Here is an 18,669-nt window from a genome sequence, read left to right on the forward strand (position 1 = left end):
GCAAATTATGGTGTCTAAAATTAAGAGATTTCAAACAGGAAAAGAAGACTGTTGACATGTTACATGTCTATATATTTCATTACAAAATAATTTCCTCTGAGTTAATTCGTAAATTACTTTGTGTATCAATCATCTCGCTGCTGTCAGTTCTTTGTGGGTTTATTGAATATTTCTTACATGTCTATAAATTTCTAATATGCTTCTTTGTTATAATTATCATTTGATATGTAATTCCATGTAACAAATGGGTCCCTGACTAATCTATCAGTGCGCTGATCTCATAATAAGTTTGGTTTCACCTCTCAAAGTAGTTATGTTCTTGGTCAAATCTATACCATGAACTTATATGATCTTAGTTTCAACCCTTAATTTCCGACAAAGAGTTTTTATTCATTTGTCTGGGATGTTTAGGTGACAAGAAACTAATCTCCAAAAAGTGTTTATGATTAAATTTCTAATAGGATTTTACAAAGTAAAGGTGTTTTGTTTCCTTTGCTTTTTTTTATTTCTTTCTCTCAAGTTAGCTACTGGACAAACTAAACAACTGAACCATCTCTGTGACAATTCACAAAGTGTTCTCATCCAGGGATATGCCGGCATTAAAAAGGACTAGAATATTTTTTCCATAACAACAAATTTATTCATGAATTCTGTATATTAAAATTATAGCTTCTCTTTTTTATTAATTTATTTTGTTTGCTTGTTTGTTTGGTACCCATGCCAGCAATACTCAAGGGTTACTCTTAGTTCTGCGCTCAGGAATTAGTCCTGGCAGTTCTCAGGGTATGCTAGGATCGAACCCATGTTGGCAGTATGTGCAAGGTAAATTCCCTACTATCCCTTCATGCCTTTGTTTCTAGCACAGCGGTAGGGCGTTTGCCTTGCACGCAGCCAACATAGCCGACCCGAATTCGATTCCTCCGCCCCTCTTGGAGAGCCCGGCAAGCTACCGAGAGTATCTCGCCCGCACAGCAGCCTGGCAAGCTCCCTGTGACGTATTCGATATGCCAAACACAGTAACAACAAAGTCTCCAATGGAGACGTTACTGGGCCCGCTCGAGCTCTAGTATATAAGTCAAGGAATATTCAAGAGTGCATTAAAGTAACTGGCAATAGCCAGCCGTTTGGCCTTCTGGGTCTTGGTCCTGATATTATAATAAGGCAGTAGGGAATTTGGGAGTGTGGAAAAGTAATAAGCATTAAAGAAATGCTTAAGAGATTTCTAAAGCAAGTGTTTCCTAGATGTGAAAAAAAAAACTTTTTGTAAAAACTCTAAACCATGGCTATTTTTAGCTTCTTGCCTTTAAAATTGGGGGTCTGTCCACCCTTCTTGCAGTCTCCCAACCATCTGCCATAGACTTTGCCTTGCCAACTCCTACAAAAGAATATAATTTATTGAGATTACATATGATTTTATTTTAATGTAAGAAAATATATTATTAATTATAGGTCCTATGCACTTAAGTATTGCTAAATTGTCCTTACAAAAGTCACTGTTTCAGTAATTTACACACAGTCATAAGGTTATCAAATATTTTAATATCAACTGCTTTATAAACCCCACTTATATCAACTGCTTAAGACAATATTATAAAGATTGCTATTGGTTTATTTCATTTCATAGGCACATCAACTCCTGCATTTATGGACAAATAATCTCATCCATACTTCCATATTTTGAGATGGCTCCTTCCTTGCGAATTATTCATACCAGAGTGGGATATTTAATTCCAGTACCCAGACTTCCCAAAAATAAAATCCAGTTCCTAGAATATCATCTCACCTATGATATTGTTTGGGTGCCCACAGAGTGCATTACTAAATCCTACACAGGCACCCCCAGAAGAAATGGCCACCAGGTCCAACGGTTCTTTGGGGTCAGCTAGAGTCCAGTCTTTTTGTCCAGTACCATATACTCTAAGACGTGCAATTCCACCATCTGAAAAAGAAGATACCTCTGTTATATCATTCTTCAAAGGTATCTCAGAGGATCACAAACTACAGAGCCCTTGATCCCTCCCTGCTCTATTATTCAAATGTGTCAGCCTATTGTCCCAGAACATTTGCATTTGCCATGCTTTAACACAAGAATAATTTTTCTAGCTCTCCTAAAGATTGATTTTTTTCCCCCAGGGTCTTAAGTGGACAGTCTCTGATAGCATTTTCTCTTCTTATCTATTTTTTCCTCCACCTGGTCCCTGACTAATCTATCAGGTTAAGTTTATCATCTCCACCTACATATTATCTCCAAAGTTCCCATCTCAGTTTAAATCTATCTTTTTTTAAGGCCATGTGAGTATCAAGCCCCCCAAGCTAGAATATGAAATTGTTTCTGTCAAATGTTCTATGCTAGTGCTATATTAGCCTACCCCTCATAATATAATATCTTTGAAAACCAGAATGATTATTTATCTTGTTTGCATCTATATTGTATCTGCTTTCACCCAATTCTAGCACACATGGGGGCTTCACATTTTTTACTGAATTAATATCTCAGAAATGCTTAGAAAGATTTATCAGAGATACAATAATGTTTAGTACCAGAAATTTGAATTGTTAAATTCTACTTAGACTCCTCCTAGTCTTATTTTTTATTTTTACAACTTTTTGCTTGATGCAATTGAGAATACAAATAAGACAGTAGAAATAAGGGCCAGGAGGTTTAGTCCACGTTTGAAAAGTTGTCTCAAGTGCTGGGGGAAAAGGTAGTTAGGACAGAGAAGGAAACACTATAGCAAAGATAGTTGGAAATAATTGCTCTGGATAAGAACTACTAGCTGAAAGTAGATAAAGGAACAAGCATGATACCTCTCAGTACCTGTATTGCAAACCATAACGCCCAAAATCAGAGAGGAGGGGGAAGAGAGAGAGAGAGAGAGAGAGAGAGAGAGGAAAAATAACTACTACAGAGGCAGACACTGGGAAGGTGAGGAAGCGGGGCCAGGTGAAAGGGAAACTGTGGACATTGGTGGTGGGAAATGTGCACTGGCAGGTGGGATGAGTGTTGGAACCCAACCATGAACAGCTTTGTAATTATGTATCTCATAGTAAATCAATTCTTTTAAAAAATTAATTATTTTTTAAAAATATGAATATTGGGGCATTATATGACTGAACTTGACTATGAACTGTAACTGTGTATCTCATTGTAATTAAATTTAAAATATTTTTAAATTAAAAAAACCTGCTGAGAATCAAGGAGCCTGAAAGTGGATCTGAATAAAGAGCAGAAAATAACTGATGAGATAATCACATTATCTGTCTTACTAAAAGACTGTTTGGAAAATAAGTGGTAACACTGGAACATAATACAGTGTGTAGGGCACTTGCCTTGCATACAGCCAACCAGGGTTCAATAACGATCACTGCATATAACCTGAACCCTGTCTGACACAGACCCAGAAGTAATCCTTAAGCACAGACAGCTGTGCCCCCTAAAGTTAATAAACAAATACCACATCAAATCTAAAAGCTTTTACACATGGGGTAGAAACTCAAACTTAAAAGACACAGTACTGAATGAGAGAAAAATATTGCACACAATATGCAGATCTAAAGGGATAAAGGGTTCAGATCCAAATAAGGCACTCACAAAACTCAATAGTAAAAAATCCACCAACCCCATCCACAAAAGAAGCAAGGAGATGAACAGACACTTTCCCAAAGAAGAAGTACAGATGGCCATCAGTCATATAAAAATGTGATCACATTTAATTAGGAAAATGAAAATCAAAACAACAATGAGATAACATCTCACAGGCATATATCAAAAAGTCTGGAAACATTCAGGGTTGGTGAGGTTGTGATGATAAAGGAACCCTCATTTACTGTTGGGAATGTCATCTGGTTCAGCCTCTATGGAAAACAATATGGTGATCTATCAAAAAAAATAGTAGCTAGTATGAGCACAAGACAGTGATAACACTTCTTGACCTCTCTCCCCAAACACAAAACATATAATTCTAAATTATATATGCACACCTATGTTCATACTAAATACGATGTCCAAGATATGGAAACACCCCAAATTTCTAACTATGGATAAACAATGGATCAAAAGTTTGTGTTATATTGGTACTAGAGCATTAGGATAATGAGTAAGGTGCTTGCCTTGCATGCACAAGATCTTGAGTTTGACCCCTGGTACTGGAAGTCTTCCAGTATTGCCTGGCACAGTGATGATGTTCCCTGGCAATGTTGGGTGTGGCCCTAGTGTCCCCTGGCACCATTGGGCCCAAACACCACCACATATCGAGACCCAAGATTGGAACTCTCTGGCCCAGTTAGCCAAATATTGTCTAGGGTGGCTCTGTTACCACCTAAGTAGTGGCTAGGAGGCAAAAAATAACCTAATGTAATTGTGATGTTGAAAATAAAATAACAGAGAGAGAGAGAGAGAGAGAGAAAGGGAGAGAAGAAAAGTGCCTGCCATAGAGACAGGCTGGGGGATGGGGGATGGGAGGGGGGATGGCAGGAGGGAAACTGGAGTCATGAGATCATTGACTGACTGAAAGCTGATCATGAACAGCTTTGTTCATGAAGATAAGAAAAGTGCCTTCCATAGAACCATAGAGGGAAGATAGGGGTTGGGGAGTGGAGGGTTGGCAGGAGGGAAACTGGGTCATTGGATCATTGTATGACTGAAACCTGATCATGAACAACTTTGTAACTGTATATCTCACAGTGACTCAATTTAAAAAAATGTTTTTAAATTTTTAGAAAAGAAAAGAAAGGAACTTGTTCCTTATCCTGTGTATAAGGACATACATTATTTTAACAGTATAAAACAATAGGTATGTGATTTATAGTTCATCCCACACTACTTAGCAATGTTTCTTCTATGTAAAATATTTTCTAGTAACAGCACAAAGGTTAGTGGGAGCACTACTGTGTTTTACAAATGAATTGACTATATAGTCACTCAAATCCACAGAAACAGCTTTAAAAAAAGGAACATCAGTATAACGAACCTTAAATAAATAAAGGTATATGCTTACTCTGCTTTCTTCCAATTTCTTAAGAAAAGAGGAACTATAAAGTAGTCATTGTAACTATGTTTGTTGGATTTATATTTATAGATGTACTTTTTGTATAATAATAATGATACCAAAGGAGGAAGAAAGCAGAGCTCTGAAAGAGTAATGTTGCTAAAGAAAATAATAATCCAGGATATGGTGCAGCCAACAGGTCAACTTGTATCTGTGGGGCGAGTGCATCAGCAGCCTGCTGATGCCTTAAGGCTTCCTGACATCCCAAAATTGCTACTGTGCCTTTGGCTAGACCTCAACAACTTGGGACCAAGTTTACCAAGAAATTAAACAGCCAAAAGTTAGGAATGTGGGAGCCATGATCACAAATCACCTCCAACTCATCTATACAAGCTCACTTATTGGTCTCATTTCAAAGACCCATAGGTAAATTCAAAAGATATCAAAAGTCACAGTTAATCTCGGACCCACACATGGCTGAACAGATGGGGTAAATTGGATTGGGTCACGTTGGCCTGTGCCCGCCCAGCAGAGCCCCTAGCAGCCGTTTGCTTCCAGAATCTAAATCATCGCCATCCCCCTGGTCTGACACAAACATCTCAGGACAGACCTCACCAAGATATAATCTGCTGAAAATTCGGGTATGCGGGTTTTGTGACTGAAATCTCCAGACTTTCGCAGAGTTGAGGTGGGCTACCTCCCCCACTTTTCAACACACATGCAAGCACTGGCAGTCACCCCCACAAATCAACTCCAGAGCCACCCTGTAAACTATAACTGGACTTGCTTCAGAGATCCATAAATAAATCTCGAAAGAAATCAAAAGCCAGAGACAGAACAGTGAGTCCCAGAAGACACCACAGAGCTGGAAATCTCTCTGGGCCCCATACCAATCCAGTTTCATCAGGGCACCCCAGATGGAACAGGTGCAGTCTCCCCGCCTACTCTAGATGGAATCCAGGCGACCAAGAGCTTCCACACACAAGGTCCAGGTATGAGAGTTCCAGGATTAAATCTCCATGCTGCATGGTAGCAGAGGTCCCCAGATGTCCCTCCCCAGCTCCCTGCCCACTCTTTGGCCTGGCTGTCACACCCACAATGTGCCTCCAGGCGCCATCTTAGCCACCAACAGCTCTGATCCAGAGATGCCCAATTGAATCCCCAAATAGATTAGTGCCCTACAAAAATGTCTAAAAGTAGTGAGACAGTATTGGGGAAACTGTCTGCCATGGAGGCAGGGTGAGGACTGGGATCGGGAGCATGGAGGGGGGATATACTGGGGACATTGGTGGTGAAAAGTATGCACTGGTGGAGGGATGGGTGTTCAATCATTATATGGCTGAATCTTGAACATGAAAGCTTTGTAGCTATTTTATGGTGATTCAATTTTTAAAAAAGTAATGTGGAGTTCATGTCCAATTCAATCAGCTCAATCAATGGCTGAATAAATAGCAGTACTCCTACATTAAAAATGTTTTTAAAAAAATAATAATCAACCCCCCCCCAAAAATAATCAAGAACAATCAACAAAAAAAAAAGAAAAGAAATTCTGGAAATGTACAGACATATAAAAATTAAACACCAGTGGCTGGAGTAATAGCACAACGGGTGTTTGCCTTGCATGCAGCTGACCCAGGTTCGATTCCCAGCATCCCATATGGTCCCCTGAGCACCGCCAGGGGTAATTCCTGAGTGTCGAGCCAGGAGTAACCCCTGTGTATTTCCGGGTGTGAACCAAAAAGTAAAATAAATAAATAAATCTGATGACTGTCCTGGGTTGGAGTGATAGTGCAGCGGGTAAAGTGTTTGCCTTGCAAGCGACCAACATGGCTGACCCGAGTTCAATTCCTCCGCCCCTCTCGGAGAGCCTGGCAAGCTACCAAGAGTATCTCACCCGAACGGCAAATCCTGGCAAGCTCCGCATGGTGTATTCGATATGCTAAACACAGTAACAACAAAGTCTCATGATGGAGACGTTACTAGGACCGCTCAAGATAATCGATAAACAATGGGAGGACAGTAACAGTGACAGTGATCACTCTTAAGTTCTTAAAAAAAAAAAAATTAGACACCATATCATAGACGACCAAGAAATCAAAAAGTATAAAATGAAAAGAATTGAAATTGAAAATATAATATGCCAAAACGATGCAATACGCTGAACTTGAAGGGAATTTTGTAGCTTTAAATGCCCATGTTAAGCAGTAAGAACTTTCAGTGTAGAATAATGGGGTGGAGGGGAGAGAAAAATAGACCTAAATCAAGCAGAGGAAGAAAATAGAAACTAATAATAAACAAAGAAAACCAATGAGAATAAAAACTGTTTCTTTAAAAAGATTTTAAAAAATTAAAAATCTTTAGGTACATTGGTCAAAAAAACATAAAATATTCCAGTTACTAAAGTCAGAAATATTAGGAGACATTGCTAACAACTTTATAGAAATCAAAAGAATTATAAAAGAACAACTTTATACCACTGAAATAGATAACACATGAAATGGACAAATGATTGGCAAGTCATATTTGATATGGAATTTGTATCTAGAATATATAAAGGACTTTCACAATTCAATGAGACTACACAATTTTAAATGCGCAAAAAATTATGCACATGACTCATCTCCACAGACTTGGATGAGCCTTATCCATAAATGAATCTGCTGAAAAACCCAGGTATACGGGACTTGTGACTGAAATCTCCAGGCTCACGTGGAGATGGGAATGGGTGACCTTCCCCAACTCCCTGTGCTTCTGATAACCTGGCAGTGACGCTCAAGGACGGCCTCTGGAACCACATAAGCTCATTAACAGCCACAAGAGAGCAACATGTCACAGAGATGCCTCCAGACCCCAAAGTCACCATCCAGTTAAAAATTTAATTCTAGCTGTATTACCCAATTTAAAATCTTAGAATGCCTGGATCCCATGGCCTCAAAAGACATCTCATTCTCTATATGGGGGCTTAACAACTCCAGGGTAATACAACAATCTTCATGGACTTTCCTCTAAGGGAACTTTTTTTGATCATCTTTAGAGTATTATTCATAACAAGCAATATAAAATAAATTATTTAGATCCTATTTTGGGATCAAGGTGGAATAATTCGAAATATGGTGATGGGAAAGTGTAATGGTGCTGGGATTGATGTTGGAATATTGAATGTTACCAGTTATTGTGAACAACTTTTATAAAAATAAATTTTAAAGCATTAATAATAAAATAATAATAAAATGGGCAAAAAATCTAAAGAAAATATACAAATGGCCAGAAAGCAACTGAAAATCTTATTCATAAGGAAATTCAAATTAAAACCACAATGAGATACCACTACATAATAATAAAACAGCTATAACCAAAATATTAGCTAATAACATATTGGGGATGATAGGGGAGTATATACAGGAATCAGAACTCTCATACTCTGATGGTAGGAATATAAAAGTTATTTTAGATGAATCTGATGGTTACTCAAAAATTTCAAAATCCAAGTGCTATTTTGGCATATGAGTTAGCCACTCCAATCATAGGAAAACATATGAACCAAAAACTTGGACAGGGTCCAGAGAGATGGTACAGAAGTTATCCACCTGGGTTCAATCTCCAGCACTGCATGTCCTCCTGAGTATTGCCAGGTGAGGCCTTAGAGCTCCCCAGAACACATGGCTTAGTCCTGGTAGTCCCAATACTGACAAGCCTGAGCAGTGCTGCCTCTTCAGGTTCTAGCACTGAACCACCAGCCCAGTTGACCATACATTGCTTGGAGCAGAACCAGACCCCCTGAACATTATGCAGGAATATTTGTAATAGCAATATTCAAATAATCAATAGGTATCAATACTTCAAATGTCTATCAACTGATAAATGAAAAAATAATGTGAGAGATTTATACAGTATAATATTATAGCCACATAAGTGGATAAAGTGCTTGAGTCAGAGACATAGTATAGGTATTTGCATTGCATGTAGCAAACCCTGGTTTGGTCTTTGACACCACATATGGTCCCCACCCCTGAGAATTCCCAATAGCACAGAGCCAGGAATATACCCTGAGCACTGCTGTTGTGCCCCAACCCCCCAAAAACTGAAGTACTAATGCATGCCATAGCAAGAAGGAGCCTTAAAAACATTATTCTACATGAAAGAATCCTGATACAAGAGGTCCATATAATATGATCCATGTATATAAAATTCCCAGAATAACTAAAGCTATTGAGATAGAAAATAGATTCCTGGTAGGTAAGAATTAGAAAAGATGAAGGTCTATAGCTAGAGCATGGAACTACTGTAATAGTAACTGTAATGGTTGTCATGCATACTAAATATTTATATATGTGTCCAATCATATACATATAATCTATTAAAGCACATAGTTCAAGTAAATGAATAGCATATTAGATATATTATATCCCAACAAAACTTAAATAGAAGCCGTTTAAACATGATACTTCAGTAGCTAATGTGCCTAGTCTATGAAATAGGAGCTATTCATGGATATCTAACATAATACAGCTTAGTTCTGTCATATCCCAATTTATCTTATAGCTTTTCAATAATTACCTATATATGTGTGGATGAGTTAAAAGAATTTATTAGAGCACAAAATGGGTATATTACAATTCTAAAATGTTAGAGATCAAAAGCCAAGGAAAGGGTAATTCTATTTCTTAATTTTTTTCAATATTCCAACACAAATAGAGCCTGGGGATGGGCTCATGTCATATTTACCTGGGAAAATGTTGAGTCTTATGTGAGTCCATCTCTGCAGAGAATTAACAGCAAAGTAATTATGGCTGGAAGCAGGCTTTCCTAGCTTAAGTTCTGTCATGGGAACCAAGTAATGCCAGTTGTTGGACTTTAGCTAGCAATAAATATTAAAATGTTAGCAATGGCTCTAGGGAACAATAAATTTTTTTCATTCTAGTGTCTTTGTGGGGTTTATGGGATAGAAATGCTTGGGAATAAAAATTAATGATGGATGTCTAATAAAATGCATTAATAAAAATACTGATCAAGTCCCAGGTTTAATAATAAATAGAATAAAGACTCTGGGTTGAGTTGGGTTTTTTTTTCCCACATTGCTCAAAATAGCCAGTGGGTGACAGAGCAGGAAGCAGACAGGGAAGATTGGAAATGAAGGACGAGACTTCATATCCCTCTAAATGCCTTCACCTTGAGGCTTCTTAGAATGATAATTTGAACATTCAAATAAAAACCAAAGCTATTCCCAGGGATCATGGATCCGGAGTAAATTGGTTACTGAACCTTCCAACTATTTTCTCCATATTAGTACTTTTTTAAGATGAGGATCCATTTGCTTTTGTGGTTTTTTATCTCCCATTCAGTTATAGATCAACAAATGTGTAAAATGCAATATCATTACCAAACAAGCATTGGGGAGAAAGAATATGCAATAACACACACCCAAATTTACTTTTAATTCACTAGACAGTTACTCTTGTGAAGTTGTTATAAAAAAATTATTTAAGGGTGAAGGGTTAAGAGCTGAGCACATGCTTTTCATGTATGAGGCCAGGCTTTGATCCCCAGCACCTCAGGGTCCCCTGAGCACTGCCGGGAGTGACTCTTGAGCACAGAACCAGGAGTACCTCAAGCATTTCAGATGTGACCCAAAAGCACCATCCCTATCCCCACTAAAGTATTTAAGCTTGATGGCAAATTTATGTATTTATTACATTGAAGACAGAAACTGGCTTTAGTTTCTGTCTTCAATGTAATAAATACTTTTGCAGATAGGTACCAGGAAGCACTCGACTTAGCATGCCTTTCTCTTACTCAGAGGAGAATTAAACTCCAAACTCGGATGTACTGGGAAAGGGAGGAGAGGCATGACAAGCTGATAGTCCCCTAGAGCTGCTTTGCAAGACCAAGTTTTCTAGCAGTTTCTTTCTTTACTGCCCCAACCACTGGGACAGGACCCACTTCTTTCTCAGAGGTGTACCTTGGCAATGGCTTCAAACTCCTGAGGTGTGGCTGCAGAGCCTGTCCTGAGTCCTCTCTGTGGGATTTCTGGTTGTTTATCTGAAGTCAGAGTAACCATTTAGGGTTAAAATTCATTGTCCACTTAAAACAGAATATGCTTTTTAAACGCATTGTATGGCTAACTTTCATTTTGTGAAATAACACTAAAAATGATGATTTATATGTCAATATAACAGATTGTCAAAGATACAGACATAATTGTTGGAGTTCCTCAATATTTTATACTATTAATGATCATTTCAAATGATAATATGTATATTTTTGATATCTTTGATAGTACTCTTGCTTGCCAAAAGAGTGAATGTGGTTTCCAAGTTAGATAAAACTTCAAAAATTTTGCCTCATGATAGAATGTTCAAAATTAAATAAAGTTTTAGAATATTGCAAAGTTAGAAAGATTTCTTCCCGTGAGTTATTTAGAATTGATATTCAGGGAATTCAGAAATAGAAGCAAACATATAAAGAAATCTTAGATTATTATCATCTCCTACCTGTATAGTCAGAGCCTGGAAAGCTCCCAGCGGTGTATTCGATATGCCAAAAACAGTAACAAGAAGTCTCACAATGGAGACATTACTAGTGCTCGCTCGAGCAAATCAATGAACAATGGGAGGACAGTGCTACAGTGCTACCTCTATAGTATCATCACTACTATCATTTAACATTTCTTTTTGTTTTGAGGCCACAACAGCTCTGCTCAGGGATGGCTCATGGCTCTGAGCTCAGGGTACCCTCCTGGTGGTACTTGAGGGACTATATGGGTGCCAGGGATTGAGCCTGAGTTAGCCATGTGCCAGGCAAGCACCTTAACTGCTGTTTATGTCTCTGACCTCATAACTCCTCTTGCTTTGTTTTGTTTTTCGTTTTGTTTTGTTTTGTTTGAGCCAAACGAGGCTGTACAGCTGGCCAGGCTCTGCACTCAGGGATCGCTCCTGATGAGGCTCAGGAGTCCATATGTGGTGCCAGAGACTAAATCTAAGTCTGACATGTACAAGGCAAACACGTGCTGCATTATCAGTGCCTACCTGCTGTACTACCACTCTGGCCTTGTCCTCATAACTGTAAAGATGCCCTGTCTGTCTAAAACAAGACCATTCACTCCTAAAATGTGTGGGGATCACCAGAGTTGTGCAAAATAGCACTTTTAGCATGTTTTTCCAGCTGACATGGTATCTCTTTCCTAAAGACATGTATAATATGCACAAATAATAGTACATATTTCTAAAATAGTTTGTTCTTGTGGTGCCAATTAAAGGAACAAATGTCTAGCTTTAAAATCCTACATAGTTCATATGGTCTAGCACTTAGGATATAAAAAGGACGCCTTCCTGCAAACCCCAAAACTACTGCCCAATGAGCGCATTCAATGAGCACTTCTCAGTGTGAGCAAAATCATGCTTACAGCTCTGAGACCTGATTCCAGCAGTTCTAGATCTCCCAGGGAATTCACTCCCTATCAACCCTCCCAGTAGACTGCTCACCAAACTCACTGATGATAGGACTCAGGTCTCTGCTTAGCCCTGAAGCGCTTAGAAGTAGAGAAATCTATACTGAAATCCATATAGGACCAAACAACACTGTTAAAACTCAAGTTAAAACTCAAACATCACACAGCACTCTAGTGGGAATTCAATCTACATTCATTGCAGAAAAGGGTCCCAAACACGTTATTGAAACTATTGGGGAGAACAGTATATAGCCATCAAGGAACCAGAAAACCTTCCAAAACCCACATTCTCATTCTGGGTACCAATAATGCTCCACAGTACCTTTTTCCAAGTTAGCTGCTTGAATTGAAATTCGGGGAGCATAATCTCCCAGGAAATAAGAGATGTCCACATCAAAGCCTCGGATAATCCCTTGTACTCCCAGTTTGACAATGCACCAATCGTGACCTGACACATCAAAGAAAAGAAGGTCCTCGTTAGCTTTGATGAACATGTGATGTAAAATAATAACAAATATAATTAAAATAAGATAAAATAAAAGTAATGATAAAAGAATTTTATTCATGTTGGTGTTTCTATTTTGTTTCTTTTATCATTAACTCCTCCCATCAATTCTCAGTGATAATTTCTCATAATATTGCTACACATAACAGATTATGCATGAGTCTTTGATTTTAGTCAAATTGGAAAATGTATTGGACTAATAGAGATAGTACAGGAGTTAAGGTGCTTTCTGTGCATGCCATCAACCCTGATTCAAACCTCGGTACTCCATACTGTCTCCCAAGTACTGCCAAGAGTGATCCGCAGGATAGAGCCAGAATTCCTGATCATTGCGAGTGTAGCTCAAAAACCAGAAAGAAAATGTACAGGTGCTAGATTCAGAGAAACCTGCTCAGATTCCAAACTGATCATTTCTTGTGTATCCTTGGCAACAATTTTGGTCTTTTGGAGTCTCATTTCTTCAGTTGTGAATCAAAGATGAGGTTAGCCTCTTCCACTGTGACTGTATGGTGCACAGAACACTGATCCAGCTCAGCATGTGTTCACTATAGAATCTGGACTCCCGCAAATACTGTGCTCATTGTTGTCTGGATATTCTCTAAGCATCTTTCCTCCCGACAAACATTATGTCTACTGAAGTCTAACCCTTGTAAAATCAGCATGATATTGTGCAGCTCTTGGTTTCTTGAAATCAGATATAGACCCACTTTATTTTTTTTTATTTTATTTTATTGAATCACCATGAGATACAGTTACAAGTTTTCATGTTTGAGTTACAATCATACAATGTCCAAACACCCATCCCTCCAACCACCAGTGTACATTCCCCACTACCAATCTCCCCAGTATATCCCCCCTTTCCCAGCCTCTCCCCCTGCCTCCATGACAGACAATTTCCCATATACGCTCTGTCTACTTTTAGGCATTATGGTTTGCAACACAGATACCGAGAGGCCATGACTTTTGGTCCTTTATCTACTTTCAGCACACATCTCCCATCCCGACCAATCCTTCCAACTATCATTTCCTTAGTGATCTCTTCTCTATTATAGACCTACTTTAAAGTGACCATATTTATTAAAATCAAAAAAATGTGCAAAACCAGCCCTGAGCCTAAACTGAATTACTTCACTTTTGCCAACATTTCTTCAACTTTAAAAGGTATATTTTGACTGAGACCGATAAGTATCAGCTTAACATCATATACAAGCAACTGTGACATATAAGCAGAGTTGCTGGACAGATATGGATTCAATTCCCAGCTTTTCTTACTAGTTATAGGAACTACAATGTGAATGAGTCTTTTATAGCAATTAAATGGGGATGAGAACTCCTAATTCAGACAATTGTGATGAACTTATCTATAGTTTTCACCAATATTTTTGTTTCCAACAAGGTTTTTGCTCTCATCCTTTCTTGAGACATGCATGTTTAAGGATCCAATCGTCCCCCTCCTACTTTCTCAGATCCTGACATCTATAAAGGATGTGTCAAGAGCCCCATGTAAACATTAATCAATAATAGTGGACATAGAAATCATTCAAAGGGATGGAGCATGGGCCTTGCATCATCAAACTCCAAGTTTGATCCCCGCACTACCAAGTGTAGCTCTGAAGGCCACTGAGCACCACTGGGTATGGCCTAATGACCTCGAGTACCACTGGGGGCAAGCAGAAGTACAGTTCCTGCCAAGCTTTACTCGTCAATTCCACATAGTTAGGTGACTCCAGGAGTAAGCCTGGTCCCCTAGCACTGATTGGAAGGTCAAAATATTTTGAACTAGCTTTCAAGAGTTCCTATTTTTCAACTTTGCAGTGTTCATGAACAGTTGTCATATTTTTACCTGGAATCCTTTTTCTTCTGGTCTCCCATCCATCCATCCATTTCCCAAATTCTGTGTATTCATGTTCTTTAAACATCGGGCTTTCACTCTAAAGCAAAAAGACATAAATTGAAAATACGTGTACAAAAACCTAGGATTTTGGCACACTAAAGAACAGAAAGACCGTGCAAACATATCTCTTATGTATTCTGAGAAGACCTAAGTGTAAAGCCCCAAACTTCATGCACGGTAGCCCATTCCAAATCAGAGGATGTCCCCATGCCTTTGTTCAATCAAAAGAAAGCAAGTTAACATGGCTGTGGTCCTCAGAACACAAAGTACTGAGAACCAGTACTACTACTGTAGCAATAAATAAACCCATATCACAATTAATCTCTGACCCCACTAATGATAAATAACTTAAATAACTAAGTTGGATAATAAATAAATCCAACTTAGGTGCATACTAGAAAAATCATTAGAACAAAGTGAGAAAGGGTATGGGTGGATTTCCAAAGACTCTCAGGAAAAGGCTATTTAACAAGCAATTTGATGAGTCAAGTGATAAGCCAGAGACTCGGAATCCAATTGAGTAAAAACCTGCAGGGCTCTGAGCTGTCCGTGCATGAGAGACCATGAGTTCAGTCCCCAGCACTACCTACACAACTAAGCGTGATCACCAGCACCACAGCAAGTGCCACTCCCAGGACACTGCAACCAAGTACATAAGCATGTTAACCATAGGACCACCCCAAACAGAGAAGGGAAAACAAAACAAAACAAATGGCCAAAAGATATAAACAGATCCTTCTCCAAAGACATATAGATAACCCGTAGACACGTGAAAAACATGTCAGCATCATGTTACTATTAAATTGCAAAATCAAAATTATCTCACACCAGCGAGAATGAACCATAACAAAAAGGTTAGAAACTACAAATACTGGAAAGGAGGTGGAGAAAAAGGAACCTTCATTTATTCACAGATGGTGATAACAGAAATTTTACCAACCTTTATGAAAAGCATTTACAAACATTTTTTTAAAAATTGTCAAAGAAAAAAATTAAAATTGTCAGATTTTTTCAAACACGTAAGAGTATTGACCTTGAAAAAGTTTATTAACATCATTATTCCTCATTTTATTACTGCTTTCTCTGAGGAGTTAAGTCAGTTCATGAGACCTCAGAGGTCTCAGACCACAACAGGCTATGGACGAGCCCAACCCATCTAGTGTGACACCATGATGGAGGACAGCAGAGAACATGGTACAGCGGTGTCATACATCACCTATGTGATGCACCTATGTGCATCTGTGTGTGTTCCCTGCCTCGATTGCCTCCTCACATCCACACTCATGCTGCTCAATTAAGGCAACAAAGTTCCAGCAGAATTTCCTCTTCTTCCCTAAGATATTAGGATTCTCTTTGTCTTTTATTTTTCAGTAAACAAGTCCTACATTTTTTATAAGTAGGCATTTAAGAAATTTTTTTCTCAAAATGAAAGATGTGTGTCACTTTGCTTCCCCACACAGATGATGAGCTCATGTTAGACAGAAGTACAAAATCTGAGGCGCTCAGTTACTCCCCATAAAGCAATGTGGTCCTTCATGGTGGTGGCAGGCCCCAGCTGTGTCTGCAACGTTGTAGCACGAGTTGATGCTGATTTCTCCATGTTGCTACAGTCTAATGTGCCAATTCACCGGTACATATCACACGACTCTCATCCCAAATATATGGGTAGATTTTAATTAACATGGCGGCATAGATCACTCCACGCAGCACTTTACATCACAGAATGCCAATTTACAATACCTTTATAAGGTTTTCTGCAGGAGCGAAAAAGTCATCTGTTGAAAATAAAACCTAGACAAATAAAGAAATAAAGATAAAATAACCATAAATTAAAAACCATTTTATTTCATTCCCTGGTGAAACATTACGAGATGCAGTAAAAAGAGAACCAAAATTGCTTGGGGGCAGAGAAACAATATGCAATTAAGCCACAATGCTTTTAAATGTTTAGATTTCATTGTCTGCCTCCTCCTTCATCTTTTCTTCCCACCCCTTTTGCTTAATCCCCTTTACCATCTGGCAGCAAATGTGCTAACTTCTTACACTTAGGAAGAACCAAAGTCAACTTTTTCTTCTTTTCAAGAACTGGTGAGGGCTTTTCAATTCTTTCATAACCAGAGTAGTAGGGGGGGGGGGGGCGGTGCTTACAGGGTCACCCCTGTGATTTACCCAATTCCCTGAAGGATGCCATGCAGGAATTTGGTGATTTACTGACTCGAATAGGACTTTTGAAGCTTTTGAGAAGCCTCCATAGTACCCAAAGTGAGCAGGTGTAGGTAATCCTCATTCCCAACTAAATTGGAACTGTGGAACCTGCAGTCTTGCGGGTGGCGAGGGACACAAGATTTCTGAGTCCATCCCAGAACCTCTGAAGCAGAGGAGGACCTTACTATTTGTGTGCTGCTCTCATTTATTTGGCACGGTGTTGGGGTATTGTTGCTGCATTGGGGTTGACCTACTGGCCTTGAGAATTTAGCAGGGTGAAGTAAGGCAGCTGACATATAGGAGATTCTCATCTCCTCCAGATCTTTCAGCAGAAACCTGCAAAGCACAGGATCCTTCTTCTCCAGTTCCTTCTCCCAGTGCCCCATCTCATATACCTGCTCTATTGCCAAAATACCAACCCAACTAGAGCACACCTACTCCTTCCCCGAGTACTCAGCCTGAAATGTCCTCAGCTCGCTTTGCTGGGACAGCTCCCTCCTCCACTTGCAGAGTCCTTGAATATCCCTTCCCTGAAGGGATGTTGTTCCCACCGTATGTTGTTGGGAATAACAACATAAGGTGGGAAAAACATGGAATACGAAGTTCCCACAGCATCTGTCCTAGCTTTGATGACTAAGTATAGGTGTGGCCATCCTTTTATACACACACAGGCCAGCAATACTGACGGTAACTGGCGTCTGCTATACACTTTGTACATTTTTAGTCCCCCATTTTGTATATATAATGGGTTCCATACACCTTGTAGGTGATGATACCTCAAGCACCTACCATACCTTGTCCATTATTGGTTCTAAGAACCTTGCACATTCCAGGTATTTCAGCTTGTATATTGTTAATACCACAACCCAATTCATTACTGGTACCACACAGCTTATATATTCTGGTACTGAATCATGTGTACAATATCCATAAAGTTCTCAAGGGGATTCTCATGCTATCTTGAGGAATACTGATCTAAATGTTATGGAAACATACAGATAGAGTTTCTCATTGGCTAAATTTTCTCAGTTTCTAACTAAAGGCAGTAGTGCCTCTGATTTATAATTATCACCAATGTGATCGAAGTTTTTTTGTCTTTTAACAACAATTGCTCCCATTTATACTGGTATTCTACACAAACCCTGACATGTAGGAGATTCACTGAAGTGGTAAATGGGTCCCTTGTGTGACTACCGTAGGGACTTTCCTCATAGCAGCAACCATTTACCTTTCCTCCTACTGACTCAGATGCCATGTCAATCAACTGGGTGAAGTCTGGAATCCTTATTCGTGTTCCTTCCTTGGGGAAATCCATCATGAATTCTACAAAAGAGGAAGGCAAGCTCCATTACTTTCTGGTATAGTGGATGGGCAGCAGACTCTGTGAGTGATGGGACCCTCATCTTATTTTAATTCTTATAACAACTCTGCCATTTTGGATTTATTTGCATCTTCTAAATGAACAAACTGGATCTTTGATAGGGAAAGGAAAGTAAGTTTTCCAAACTACCTAGCTGTTTTCCAAACTACCTATTTCTAATCCAGATGTGTCTAAATATGGTTGATATCTTAAACAATTCTTAACATAGTGCTAGCATGTATGTCACATAGCTTTTTAGATACGAAAATG

At 38.9% G+C, this 18,669-nt stretch overlaps 1 protein-coding gene across 1 annotated transcript in view; it reads right to left on the reverse strand.

Annotated features, from left to right (window-relative positions):
• The window catches only part of ALLC (allantoicase), a 29,915-nt gene extending 11,558 nt beyond the window's left edge, over positions 1–18,357 (reverse strand). The window contains exons 1-8 of the mRNA XM_056126681.1: positions 18,268–18,357; positions 16,575–16,625; positions 14,784–14,871; positions 12,758–12,883; positions 10,948–11,027; positions 9,714–9,846; positions 1,784–1,939; positions 1,302–1,375 (exon numbers count right to left, since the gene is read on the reverse strand). Of these exons, the coding sequence (XP_055982656.1) occupies positions 1,302–1,375; positions 1,784–1,939; positions 9,714–9,846; positions 10,948–11,027; positions 12,758–12,883; positions 14,784–14,871; positions 16,575–16,625; positions 18,268–18,357 (798 nt within the window). The remainder of the gene's footprint in view (positions 1–1,301; positions 1,376–1,783; positions 1,940–9,713; positions 9,847–10,947; positions 11,028–12,757; positions 12,884–14,783; positions 14,872–16,574; positions 16,626–18,267) is intronic.
• Between the last annotated feature and the right edge of the window lie 312 nt (positions 18,358–18,669).

This window comes from Sorex fumeus, unplaced genomic scaffold, assembly GCF_029834395.1.
Source record: "Sorex fumeus unplaced genomic scaffold, SorFum_2.1 ptg000006l, whole genome shotgun sequence".
Taxonomy (NCBI): Eukaryota; Metazoa; Chordata; class Mammalia; order Eulipotyphla; family Soricidae; genus Sorex; species Sorex fumeus.